The sequence below is a fragment of the Balaenoptera musculus genome, chromosome 10 (assembly GCF_009873245.2).
Source record: "Balaenoptera musculus isolate JJ_BM4_2016_0621 chromosome 10, mBalMus1.pri.v3, whole genome shotgun sequence".
NCBI lineage: Eukaryota > Metazoa > Chordata > Mammalia > Artiodactyla > Balaenopteridae > Balaenoptera > Balaenoptera musculus.
In genome coordinates this window covers 94,802,743-94,816,483 of record NC_045794.1, presented here as the reverse complement: position 1 = coordinate 94,816,483, position 13,741 = coordinate 94,802,743, and the positions used below count along the sequence as shown (strand labels likewise).

General features: G+C 42.2%; 1 protein-coding gene across 1 annotated transcript in view; it reads left to right on the top strand.

Annotated features, from left to right (window-relative positions):
- The window catches only part of FAM227A (family with sequence similarity 227 member A), a 97,865-nt gene that overhangs the window by 20,755 nt on the left and 63,369 nt on the right, over positions 1-13,741 (top strand). Inside the window, 5 exon segments of the mRNA XM_036867477.1 lie at positions 575-651; positions 5,148-5,294; positions 9,113-9,214; positions 9,711-9,815; positions 11,853-11,976. Of these exon segments, the coding sequence (XP_036723372.1) occupies positions 575-651; positions 5,148-5,294; positions 9,113-9,214; positions 9,711-9,815; positions 11,853-11,976 (555 nt within the window).

The window sequence follows — 13,741 nt, the reverse complement described above, 5'->3', positions numbered from 1 at the left end:
GGGGGTTTGGTTTTTTAGTATCTAAAATGTAATTGAGTCGGAGTCTGGAGTTTCAGATGAGGATATTTTTAGCCTGTTCTGAAAGAGCCTTTAATCTGACTTCTTGGCATTGGGCAAGGAAGGAGGGAGGGACAACATCAAACGACCTGTATGGGACACACTGCACCAGGTGCTTTCATACGTATCCCCCTGTGAAAGGTTCCTAATGCCCCCTACCTGTGAGGCGGGTGCCGTAGAAAGTGTTTTATAGATGAGAGAATAGGCTTGGGGGTAAGGGAACAACTTGCCGAAAGCCACACAGCTTGTCCGCGGCAGGTCCTGGATTCTCCCCAGCCTGACTTCAAAGCCCACGTTTTATCTACTCCTCCTGGCTGCTTCTCTGGCTCAAGCAGTCTAATCAAATGAGGGGAATCTTAGGAAGTCAGCAACCCAGGTGGGATCTAGGGAGACTAATAGTGTGCGTGTCATCTGACTGCTCAGGTTGAATGAAAAATCACAGGTATGATTACCACACAGCAGTGGACAGACCCCATGGTTACTCACATCCTATTTCTCTTCTTCCATACTTCTGCAGAAAAGAGCGAAAGAAAATCTCAGTGTATTTGCAAAGGCTCAGAATCCAGGAATGTCAAATCTTTCATTATCAAAAGGGTAAGGGATCTATTGCTCGGTCTGTTTCTGCTGGGCATGGACTAGATTTTATTCCCAGGGAGGGGAAACTTGGCAACCTGGATGGTGATTACGCAGGAAAATGGCAGAGTTCCCTTTTTAGAGAATCTTAAAGTATTTTAATAATGCTGGAATTTCTCATAACGCCTCAAAAAGGTAGAATGAGGAGTGTTCTAGAGGTCATTTGTCTGTTTATTTTTAGAACTCAGAAGATGTTTGCCCTTAGAAACAATGAGTTCAGATTCAGTTCACACAGCCACTGTGCTGCGCAGCTCCACGGGGCCCATTGCCACAGCAGTGCTGGTTTTGTCGATCACTGCAGCTAGCCCGGGACGCTGACAGTCAGGAGCAGTCAGAGGGCGTGTCCAGCATCAGGCAGCTTTTCGGGGGCGGAGCCCTGCTTCCCTCTCAGATCCTCGGACCTGCGGCCAGGCTCTCTCTGCTGCCTCTGCAACCACAGCCTGGCCCCGCCGTACAGCCGCCACGGTTAAGATCCTCCTAAGCTGGCTCTTTAAACTACCCAGCTCGTGTGTATTCAAACCTTGAAATGCTGGGGAACACGTTATCCTTTTTTCACTTTTTAGCCACACAGCATAAAGCCCGATGGTTGACGATCTGCACTGAAACTGTCATACTACCCATGATGGTGGCTGAGCACATTTAAATGTCCTGTTCAAGGCAGGACAGCTAGTAAATGGGGGAGCTGACATCTGACTCAGAGTCAAAGCAGTTAATCACTGAGTTCTTCCATTGTCAAGGCCATAGCCCAGTTAGAGAGGAACTCAGTCCCTCAGAATGTTTCCAGTAGGTGCCTTTGGGTGGTGGTAATTGGTTTCCTCTTTCTACTTTTCTGTATTTTTACATTTTTTATAGTCATATTTTATTTTTATTCTAAAAATCCATTTAATGTACATGTTAAGAACCATAGGGATAGTTGTATCCTTTGATCTAATAGTGCCATTTTGAGAAATTCATACTAAATAAATAACCCCAAAGTGGTGAACCGTATGCTCCAAGTTACTAATAAATAATATTAATTTGAAGTGATCAGTGAGTAGTTAAGCTAAAGCAATCTTGTTAACAAGATACATTATTTTAAATGATAAATTTGAAGACAGAACAGTCAGCTCTACCCACCACCAGAGCCTCCCATCAAGCCTCTTAGATAGCCTCAACCGCCAGAGGGCAGACAGCAGAAGCAAGAAAAACTACAATCCTGCAGCCTGTGGACCAAAAACCACAGTTACAGAAAGATAGACAAGATGAAAAGGCAGAGGGCTATGTACCAGATGAAGGAACAAGAAAAAACCCCAGAAAAACAACTAAATGAAGTGGAGATAGGCAACCTTCCAGAAAAAGAATTCAGAATAATGATAGTGACGATGATCCAGGACCTCGGAATAAGAATGGAGGCAAAGATGGAGAAGATGCAAGAAATGGTTAACAAAGACCTAGAAGAATTAAAGAACAAACAAACAGAGATGAACAATACAATAACTGAAATGAAAACTACACTAGAAGGAATCAATAGCAGAATACCTGAGGCAGAAGAACGGATAAGTGACCTGGAAGACAGAATGGTGGAATTCACTGCTGCGGAACAGACTAAAGAAAAAAGAATGAAAAGAAATGAAGACAGCCTAAGAGACCTCTGGGACAACATTAAATGCAACAACATTCACATTATAGGGGTCCCAGAAGGTGAAGAGAGAGAGAAAGGACCAGAGAAAATATTTGAAGAGATTATAGTCAAAAACTTCCCTAACATGGGAAAGGCAATAGCCACCCAAGTCCAGGAAGCACAGAGAGTCCCATACAGGATAAACCCAAGGAGAAACACGCCGAGACACATAGTAATCAAAGTGGCAAAAATTAAGGACAAAGAAAAATTATTGAAAGCAGCAAGGGAAAAACGACAAATAACATACAAGGGAACTCCCATAAGGTTAACAGCTGATTTCTCAGCAGAAACCCTGCAAGCCAGAAGGGAGTGGCATGATATATTTAAAGTGATGAAAGGGAAGAACCTACAACCAAGATTACTCTACCCGGCAAGGATCTCATTTAGATTTGATGGAGAAATCAAAAGCTTTACAGACAAGCAAAAGCTAAGAGAATTCAGCACCACCAAACCAGCTCTACAACAAATGCTAAAGGAACTTCTCTAAGTGGGAAACACAAGAGAAGAAAAGGACCTACAAAAACAAACCCAAAACAATTAAGAAAATGGTCATAGGAACATACATATCGATAATTACCTTAAACGTGAATGGATTAAATGCCCCAACCAAAAGACATAGACTGGCTGAATGGATAGAAAAACAAGACCCATATATATGCTGTCTACAAGAGACCCACTTCAGACCTAGGGACACATACAGACTGAAAGTGAGGGGGTGGAAAAAGGTATTCCATGCAAATGGAAATCAAAAGAAAGCTGGAGTAGCTATACTCATATCAGATAAAATAGACTTTAAAATAAAGAATGTTACAAGAGACAAGGAAGGACACTACATAATGATCAAGGGATCAATCCAAGAAGAAGATATAACAATTATAAATATATATGCACCCAACATAGGAGCACCTCAATACATAAGGCAACTGCTAACAGCTATAAAAGAGGAAATTGACAGTAACACAGTCATAGTGGGGGAGTTTAACACCTCACTTACACCAATGGACAGATCATCCAAAATGAAAATAAATAAGGAAACAGAAGCTTTAAATGACACAATAGACCAGATAGATTTAATTGATATATATAGGACATTCCATCCAAAAACAGCAGATTACATGTTCTTCTCAAGTGCGCACAGAACATTCTCCAGGATAGATCACATCTTGGGTCACAAATCAAGCCTCAGTAAATTTAAGAAAATTGAAATCATATCAAGCATCTTTTCTGACCACAACGCTATGAGATTAGAAATGAATTACAGGGAAAAAAACGTAAAAAAGACAAACACATGGAGGCTAAACAGTACGTTACTAAATAACCAAGAGATCACTGAAGAAATCAAAGAGGAAATAAAAAAATACCTAGAGACAAATGACAATGAAAACACGACAACCCAAAACCTATGGGATGCAGCAAAAGCAGTTCTAAGAGGGAAGTTTATAGCTATACAAGCCTACCTAAAGAAACAAGAAAAATCTCAAGTAAACAGTCTAACCTTACACCTAAAGAAACTAGAGAAAGAAGAACAAACAAAACCCAAAGTTAGCAGAAGGAAAGAAATCATAAAGATCAGAGCAGAAATAAATGAAATAGAAACAAAGAAAACAATAGCAAAGATCAATAAAACTAAAAGTTGGTTCTTTGAGAAGATAAACAAAATTGATAAGCCATTAGCCAGACTCATCAGGAAAAAGAGGGAGAGGACTCAAATCAATAAAATCAGAAATGAAAAAGGAGAAGTTACAACAGACACCGCAGAAATACAAAGCATCCTAAGAGACTACTACAAGCAACTTTATGCCAATAAAATGGACAACCTGGAAGAAATGGACAAATTTTTAGAAAGGTATAACCTTCCAAGACTGAACCAGGAAGAAACAGAAAATATGAACAGACCAATCACAAGTAATGAAATTGAAACTGTGATTAAAAATCTTCCAACAAACAAAAGTCCAGGACCAGATGGCTTCACAGGTGAATTCTATCAAACATTTAGAGAAGAGCTGACACCTATCCTTCTCAAACTCTTCCAAAAAATTGCAGAGGAAGGAACACTCCCAAACTCATTCTATGAGGCCACCATCACCCTGATTCCAAAACCAGACAAAGACACTACAAAAAAAGAAAATTACAGACCAATATCACTGATGAATATAGATGCAAAAATCCTCAACAAAATACTAGCAAACAGAATCCAACAACACATTAAAAGGATCATACACCACGATCAAGTGGGATTTATCCCAGGGATGCAAGGATTCTTCAATATATGCAAATCAATCAATGTGATACACCATATTAACAAAGTGAAGAATAAAAACCATATGATCATCTCAATAGATGCAGAAAAAGCTTTTGACAAAATTCAACACCCATTTATGATAAAAACTCTCCAGAAAGTGGGCATAGAGGGAACCTACCTCAACATAATAAAGGCCATATATAAAAAAAAAAAAAAAAAAAAAAAAAAAAAAAATTTGAAGACAGTGTAACAATGTGAAAAATCTAAAGTTAAGTGGATAAAGCAGGACATAAAAGTGTGTGTGTACATATATGTATTCTAAAATGATTGAAGTAACATACATATTTGTATACATGTGCTCAAAGCCAGAAAGGGAAAGTGGAAATAATGTATATAGGTGTTTGGTAAGGGGTGCTGGGATCATGAACGCACTCTATAACGCACTCTGTCTATAAGGTTGTTATACTGTCTCCGTGATAAAAAGGAGCAGATACTGTATTGTTTTAAACTGTCAAAATGATGGACCCCATTTTCATATTCTGCTTTTTTCTTCAGAAAACAGCGGACAAAAATATGCTGGCAGAGCTGTACCAGTATCCACAGTTTGACGACTCTAAGCCAAACAACCTTCCAAATGGGGTGGACTTCTATGACATGGTGGGCAATGTGATCCAGGCTAAGAGAAGCCCCCTTAGTGGCAAGGTAAGGAAAGAGAGCGGCAGCCCCTCTGTGATATCCAGCCAGCCTCACCCCAACCTGCGCGGCAGACACAGCGGTCCCAGTTTTACACACCAGGAAACCAAGAGTGGTGGCAATTAAGTTGGTGAGGGCCACACAGTTTGCAAGTGACTGAGCTGAGATTAGACGTCAGGCCCACGTTTCCTCCAAAACCTACATCCTTTCTCCCAGACCTCTGGTCTCGCAACTGTTCTGATCACGTATCCTATTAGCACAACATTTTGAGTTCACACCCTCATGATATATGTTTCTTTATAAATGATATATGTGTTCTGTTGTCAGTCACGATGTTGTATATTGGTAAATTTAATTTCTTTTTTTTCTTAATTAGACATTAGTTAGAATATTTACTTCCCATACCCTGTGGTACCCCTTGGGGTGAGTCACCCACTTGGAGAGCAGTTCACACTGGGTTCCTTAGGAAGGAAGGAAGGGAGAATTCGAAGGCCCAGAAGAACCTGTGTGTGAGTGAGACAACGCTGGCCACTCAGCAGCTGGGGGATAGTTGTGAGGGGGGTGCAGAGGGGAAGAGGCCCAGTAAATGGTCTCGGCAGCGTTACAGCTGTGCCTCATCACCCTTCACGATGGCACAACTCCAGGGTCCCCAAAGCAGCTATGACCACTGTATCCTCAGCTCCTAACTAGTCACCCCCACCCCCATTCTTGGGACCCAGCTTTTCAGTCTCTTCTATCTGTACTTCTCACTGCTGCTTCAAACCACACCCCCATCCCTCCCTCCTTCTCCCTCTCCCTGCCCCCCCCCATCTCCTCCTCCCTCTCTCCCTCTCCCTTCTCTGCCTTCTTCTCCCCCTCTTCATGATTTTTCCCTGCTGCCCTCTCTCTGGCTGTGTCTCTACCTCTGTTCCATCTTGCATTCAGACTTCCTAAGAGCAGTGATTTGTTTAGGCCAGTCACTGCCCAGTATGACAGTGGTGTTTGCTGGATTTCCAGTGCCGGGCTCTGGCATAGACTGCAGTCAGTAAGCGGCCTTTCCGCAGGTGCTGGTCCCCAGGGCAGGCAGAGGTCACCCTGGGGTCAGATGCCTGATCCCCTGCTTTCTTTATCAGAGAGGTGGAGGGGCAGCAGGCACTCAGAGCATCACGTTCTCTCCAGGACAGTGTAAAAAGATGTCCACCACGTGGTTCTTGTGACAGCAAGGAACTGGAGGGCAGTACGTCTTTGGTGGTTAAGTAGCTCTCTGGGCTCCAGTTTCTTCTCCTATAAAATAGGGATAACAGTAGTCTCTACCTTGAAGTATTATTGTAAAATTAAAGAAGATAATATACATAAGCACACTTAGCACAGTGCTTAGTAAGTCATAATTGCTCAAAAAATGATAGTTTTTATTATCAATGTTATTAGAAAAGTTTAATGATCAATAATAGAAGAACAGTACAGTCATTTTTGGTTTATACATGATGGACTACTTAGCCACTACAATGAATATTTATGAAGAGTGTATTTTAACATGCTATGCTATGTTGTTAAATGAAAAACATCAGTATATAAAACTCTGCAATACAATGTTACGTAAACACACACAGGAAAATCTGGGGTGAAACTATACCTAGCTATCACTAGCATTCTCTGAGTAATAAGATTGTAGTTTTTTTAAAAATTTTTATTGAAATATAGTTTATTTACAATGTTGTGTTAGTTTCAGGTGTACAAGATTATAGTTTTTTCTTCTTCCTTTTTCTATAATTTAAAAATGGAAGAAAGACCTTTGGAAATGGATGGTGTGTTTCACAGGTCTGCCATTCCTGTGAGACCTCCCAGCCATCTTTGCTGCCCCTGATAGGCCCACTGGCCCAGCCACATGGGCTCTTGTTCCATTTGCTGTGTGGGTGGCCCCCAGGACAGCGAATACTATGCTACTTAGTGTCCCATTTTTTAGGTCCCCTGGGGAAGGTTTTCCTTAGACCTTAATCCCAAGAAAAACTGTGCATCTACTGGAATGCTTTTAGTCTTATAACTGATGCTGGTTCCTGCTTTTCTTTGGCTCCCGGGACACCCAAGGCAGATTTGTGCCCTGCCTTTAAAAGGACCCTTTTCCATCCTGCTCGGGGGCCATCCCAAACTTTTACTTGCCTCCTCCTGGGATTCCTTCTCTCAAATGTCTGTTTACCTGTGAACACCTTCAGGGCAGGGACTCTCCATCAACATCCCAAGCACCTAGGTGCTCGATAAATATCTGTTGAAGAGCTGAAATGAAATCTTTTTGAAAGGAAGCAGGAGTGTGAATAAATAAACAAAGAACTAGCACACTCTTAACAAGTGTTGCCTAAGTGCCTGGCACTGTTCTAAGTGAGTATGTGTGCTCCTTGTGTGAGTCACTCATTCATTTAACCCTCATAGCAGTCCTGGAGGTAGAGACTGTCGTCATCATCATCTCCATTTCCCAGATGAGGAAACTGAGCACAGACAGTTTCAATAACATTGCTCAGGGTCACGCAGCTAATAAGCTTAAGAGCTGGATTAGAATCCAGGCAGTGCGGTATCAGAGTCTGTGCTCTCCACCTCTCTGATGATACTGCCTCTCTAAGGAAACGTGAGGAATGGCGGAAAAGACAAAGCCAAGAGCAGGGCTCAGAGAGCTCCTTGCTAACTAGGGTGGCTTGTGTATCAGTGCACCATGCCCCCCGCTTCTGTAGGCTTGAAGGGAGTGCCAAGGAGTCTTTCCCTTTGCATCCAGGAGGGGGGCAAGAGAGAGATCTCTGCTCCTCCTAATGGTAAGAGGAGAGGCAGCCTAACCATGTCTCTGGGGCCAGGCTGCCTGCTCTTGAGCCTCCCAGGCTGTGTAAGCTTAGGCAAGAATCCTAACCTTTCGATCCTCATTTTTCTCTTCTATAAATTGGGGATAACAGTTCCATCATCCAGCACCAACCGCAGAGATAGATGATGAAAAATAAAGTGAGATAATGAATGAACTGCATAGCTCAGTGCCTGATATGTGGCAAGCATTCAACAAATGTTACATATTATTGTGGTAGCAGCTTTGGAGTCAGGGAAGGTTCAAGACCCAGTTTAGGACAATGAAGCCTGAATTTTCTGCCTCTCTGAGTTCACCGATAATTCTGTTCTTTAGAACTCCATATGCTTACTGCTAACTCAGCAGGATTTCATGGTCCAGTGATTTGCATCTGTATAATATCTATGTTTGTTGATACTGATTATTATTGACTGAACACAGATGACAGCATGGAGCAACTGCCTAGAGTTATGGGTTCCAATCCTGGCTCTGCCACTTGCTGGCTGTGTTACTTTGGGCAAGAGACTTCAGCAATATATTTATTTATTTTGGCCGTGCCACGTGGCTTGCAGGATCTTAGTTCCCCCACCAGGGATCAAACCCGTGCCCTCAACAGTGAAAACGCAGAGTCCTAACCTCTGGACCTCCAGGGAATTCCTGTGACTTCATCAGTTTAGTCCTCAGTTTCCTCATCTGTGAAATGGAGATAATAACACATGCCTTGTATGATTACTGTAGGGGTTAAATGAGAACACGTAAAAACACCTGGCAAGGTAAATAGTTGGCACTCGCTGAAAGGTTAGGTGTTTTTTTTCTTTTAAGTTGACCCCAAAGTATGTTGACTCCAAAGATGACTGGCGGGGAGGTGGTGTGATTAATGACAATAACAAGCCATGGCACATAGGCGGAAAAGCAGGCTTTGAGTGGAGATGATTATGAATCTGGCTGTGGCTCCAGGTAAATTTCAAAGAATGAATAGGTAAATAAATAAACAATAGCAATGATCATGTGAATTTTGTTTCTTTTCAAGTCTTTCTGTTCAGATAGAGAATTAGAGCAGTTTCTCTCTTCTCCTTCTGTAAGAGCCATATGGCTGGATAGCTTCTGGTGGATCTTTCATGAAAGGTACCAGGTAAATGCAAATCCAATGGCTTCTCTCCCTCACTTAGGTTATTTTTCTGTGGGACAAACCCCAGCCTCTTTAACATGGGCTGTAAGCCCTTCTGATTCCACGGACCGCCCCGGCAGCCTCATCTGTCACACCCTATCCCTTCCCCACCCATGCCTCGTCCATACACTCTGGGCTGTAAACATTGCACCATGTCCTGCAGCTCCCCAGAGCATTAAGAACTGGTCCGTGTCACATGGCTGGTCAATGGCAGGGCAGAGAGTAAAGTCAGGACCTCCTGGCCCAGAGTTTGGGTGCTTTCCTCAACATTCTGCCTCTCTGTATGTGTTTTATAGATCCTATAAAACAAATCAGTGTATTATTTCATAAATAATATGAGATTAAATACCTTGAGAATAAGATTCCTAAAAATGAGAGAAATACTTAGTTAAGATTCCCAGTCCTTGGCCGCTTCAACAAGGGGCTCTAGTAATTCCTTTTCCGTTTTTATTCCTGGTAGCCAAAGAAGGAAGTCCAGAGCAAGCTGTTCGACCGGATAGCCCAGCACTATGCCTTTCTTTTGTCTGGTGAATCCAGGTCCCACTATGAAGAGGCTCTCTTAAAAGTGAGCATCAATTGCTTTTGAGGAAAAAAATCACATTAGATAGCTATTCACTTCTGGTGCCAAGTTAATGCCCTTAACGTGCTTTCCATAAGGGAGTAATTAGTAAGTTGTGATATCTTCATATACTGACTTGTAATGCAGCAGTTACCAAAAATAAGGTAGATCAATATATACTGATAGGGAAGATGTAATGATGTATTTCAAGTGAAAAACAAAACTCCATGTTAAAAAAATTATATGTATATGTATGTGTGCCTATGAGTAGAAAAAAATGTCTGGAAAAATATTTACCAAACTCATAGCAATGCTTATTATCTCCAGGGAATACGGTTATAAGAAGCTTCCTTTTATATTTTATTTATTTCTATAGTATTTAAATAAGCATGAGATTTTAAAATTATGAATATACATGTGTACTTTTTATATATGTATGTACATATATACTAAAAGGGTTGCTAGAAGAAAATATAAGTGAATATTTACATGATTTAGGGGTGGGGAAGGACTTTCTAAATAAGACCCCAAGGGAATAACCATAAAGATGAAGACTGATTTAACTATATAAATTATTTAAATTGCTACAGTCAAAGTTAAAAGGCAAATGAGAAACTATGCAAAAATACTGGTAACATATATGCCACACAACATAAAGAAGTTCTACAAATCAATAAGAAAAATGGACCAATGGACAAAGTACATAAACCAGAAATTCACCAGGGAAGAAATAAAAATGGGAGAAAAAGTTCACCTTTGACAATAATCGAGGGAATTCCCTGGTGGTCCAGTGGTTAGGACTCTGCGCTTCCATTGCAGGGGGCGCAGGTTCTATCCCTGGTCGGGGAGCTAAGATCCCGCATGCTGTGTGGTACGGCCCAAAAAAATAATAATAATAATTGAAAATACAAATTAAAACAATCCTTTGATACATCTTTTTACCTGCAAGATTGCATAGATTAGAAAGTGTAATTCCCAGTGTTATGAAGGACATAGGGAAATGGCACTCAGACAGCCTGAGTGGGAAGTGAATTGGTACAGATGGGCTGAAAGGCACTTATACTAGTTAAGTGTCTGCTTAACAAGTCGCTTAGGCTTTCTGTGTCTCAGTTTCATCACCCATAAAATGGGGATAATAATGCCTCTCTCGTTGAGTTGTCCTAAGTATTAAATGAGATGATGTTTGTAAGGCATCTGACGTATCACCCAGCACACGATAAGCCCCCAATATATAATAGCTGCTATTATTACTCTTATTATACCATCTTCTGGAAGTCGTATTTGAATATATAGTAAAAGCTGCTTTCGTTTATGCATTCAGCAAATTTTTTTATGCATTCAACAAATTTTTGATTGCTTAATATATGCCAGACACTGAGCTAGCTTAATAAATCAATATAATTATTCTCCTTAATTTGTAACGCAAAGTCCTAGAAACAAGACAATATCCACAGATGCGGAATGTTTAAGTAAATTTTGATATGGTCACTCAGCACAATATTATGAAGGTCACTACTGGAAAAAAAAATCCCAAAGAGTTTATAGTAACCCAGGGAAGTATTTATGTTATGATATTAAATTAATAAAGCCAAATATAAATGTATAATTTGACCTTAACCATAGTTAAAAAGCAACAACAGTACCACTTATGCACAGAAAAGGAAAAAAAAAACAAACCAGGAAGTAGGACTTAATATTATCTCTGGGAGACAGCAAGATGGGTATGTCAAATGTACTTTGTCATCTTGTGCGCTAATCTTTGGCCAGGTTGTAGAAGGGGCTGAGGCACAGACCACATGCAGAGGAGCTGGGGGAGGGGGGTTTGCTGGCCAGCATAGCATGATGTTTGAGGAGTGGTCCCAGGTAGGGTAAGGGGTCCACTGAGATGTGGGGCAGCTGCAGATAGAAATTGCTTCCCTCGTGAACAGGAAGGCAGCACGGTGTCAGGTAGAGAGTTTTATCACAGGTCCTTTCTGAAGTCAGGGGCTCTTTTCTGGGTGTGGAAATGTCCAGAATATTGCCTGAGCTCTGCTTGCCCCCCAGAGGTTGCCATCACTTCTGAGTAAAGCCCTGTACACCAGCTTCTGCTGCTGCTTCCCTCAGTCCTGGTTCAACACTCACGAATTCAAGTCTGACATCTGTAACACCATGAGCCTGTGGATTTCAGGTGAGAGGTGGCTACTTTCTCCCGGGGAAAGCAATTCCAGAAACACGTCTTCCACCCGAGCCCAGGTAGGTTCCTGTTTGCCATCACACCTCTTCATCGAGGCAGTTGTTCTTTTCTCTCCTTGACAATTAAGAAAGTAAAGTGTGTGGTTAGAGCCCGAGGAGTACTGATGATCCTCAAACAGTTCTGAGACATTCCTAGTCCCCTTTCGTCCCCAGCTGCATCGGCAGGGAGCAGGTTTCGGCACAGCCCTGTTAGTTAACAATGTGCTGTAGGCCGATGGACCCAGGAACCCAAAAGCAGTGTGCTGGCTAGATAATCCCACCTTCCACCCCCACTGTGACCCCACTTGACCCAACTTCCGTCCCTCTCTCCCTGCAGCACACACAGTGCCAGCTTGATGTTTGCCTGTCAATTACTTTTCAGTCTCCTTCCTCACGTCCCCCATCTCAACCCAGACATCCTCTAAGGTCGTTGAAAGCTGAGAGGTTCCCTGTGTACTAGATACTGTGCTAAGTAAGCACCTTTCACAGTTCCTACTGTGTTGAGGGTCTCCGAGATCACTTCCACATCAGGAGATTTGGTAGAACTCACAGGTCTCAGCATACAGTTGTATTTATGGCTAAGATTTATTATTGCGATGTAGTAAGGGTACACAGACAGATCACAAGGGGAAAGACAGGCAGTGTTCGGAGGAATTCACGTGCAGCCCTCCTCCTCCCGTGAGGAGTTATACAGAGCCCCTCATCCCACTGCAGTGAACACGTAGCAACATGTGTGTGATGTTTCTGCCCAGAAGCCCATTAGAGAAACAGCGCCCAAGGGTTTTACTGCAGGCTGGTCATGGAGGCACCTCTGTCTATCAAGCACCAAAGTTCCAGGGAAGCAGGTGTTTAGCATCAGCTACATTGTTATATAAACAGTCTAGGCGCAGTGAGTCACTCTCGTCAGCTAGGGAATAAAATTTCCCCCAGCTTTATTGAGATATAATTGACATAGGACACTATGGAAGTTTAAGGTGTACAGTATGATAATTTGATACACATACATATTGTGAAGTTTTTACCACAAGCAGGTGAGTTAACACATCCTTCACCTCACATAATCCCCATCATGTTGTTGTTGTTTTATGGTGAACATTTAAGATTTACTCTCAGGACTTCCCTGGTGGCACAGTGGTTAAGAATCCGCCTGCCAGTGCAGGGCACACGGGTTCGAGCCCTGGTCCGGGAAGATCCCACATGCCGCAGAGCAGCTAAGCCCGTGCGCCACAACTACTGAGCCCGCGTGCCACAACTACTGAAGCCCACGCAGCTAGAACCCGTGCTCTGCAACAAGAGAAGCCCCCGCTCGCCGCAACTAGAGAAAGCCCGCGCGCAGCAACAAAGACTCAACACAGCCAAAAATAACTAAAATAGATACACGAATAAATAAATAAAAAGATTTACTCTCAGAGCAACTTTCAAGTGTACAATACAGTGTTATTAACTGTAGTCACCCGGAACTTGTTCCTTCTGTAACTGCAAGTTTGTACCCTTTGCCCCACACCTCCTGATTTTCCCCACCCCCGGCACCTGGCAACCACTGTTCTACTCTCTGCTTGTATGAGTTTGGCTGTTTTAGATTACACACACATAAGTGAGATCATACAGTATTTGTCTTTCTCTGTGAGACTTATTTCACTTAGCAAAATGTCCTCAGGGCCCATCCATATTGTCACAAACGGCAGGATTTCCTTCCTTTTTATTGCTGAATAATGTTCTAT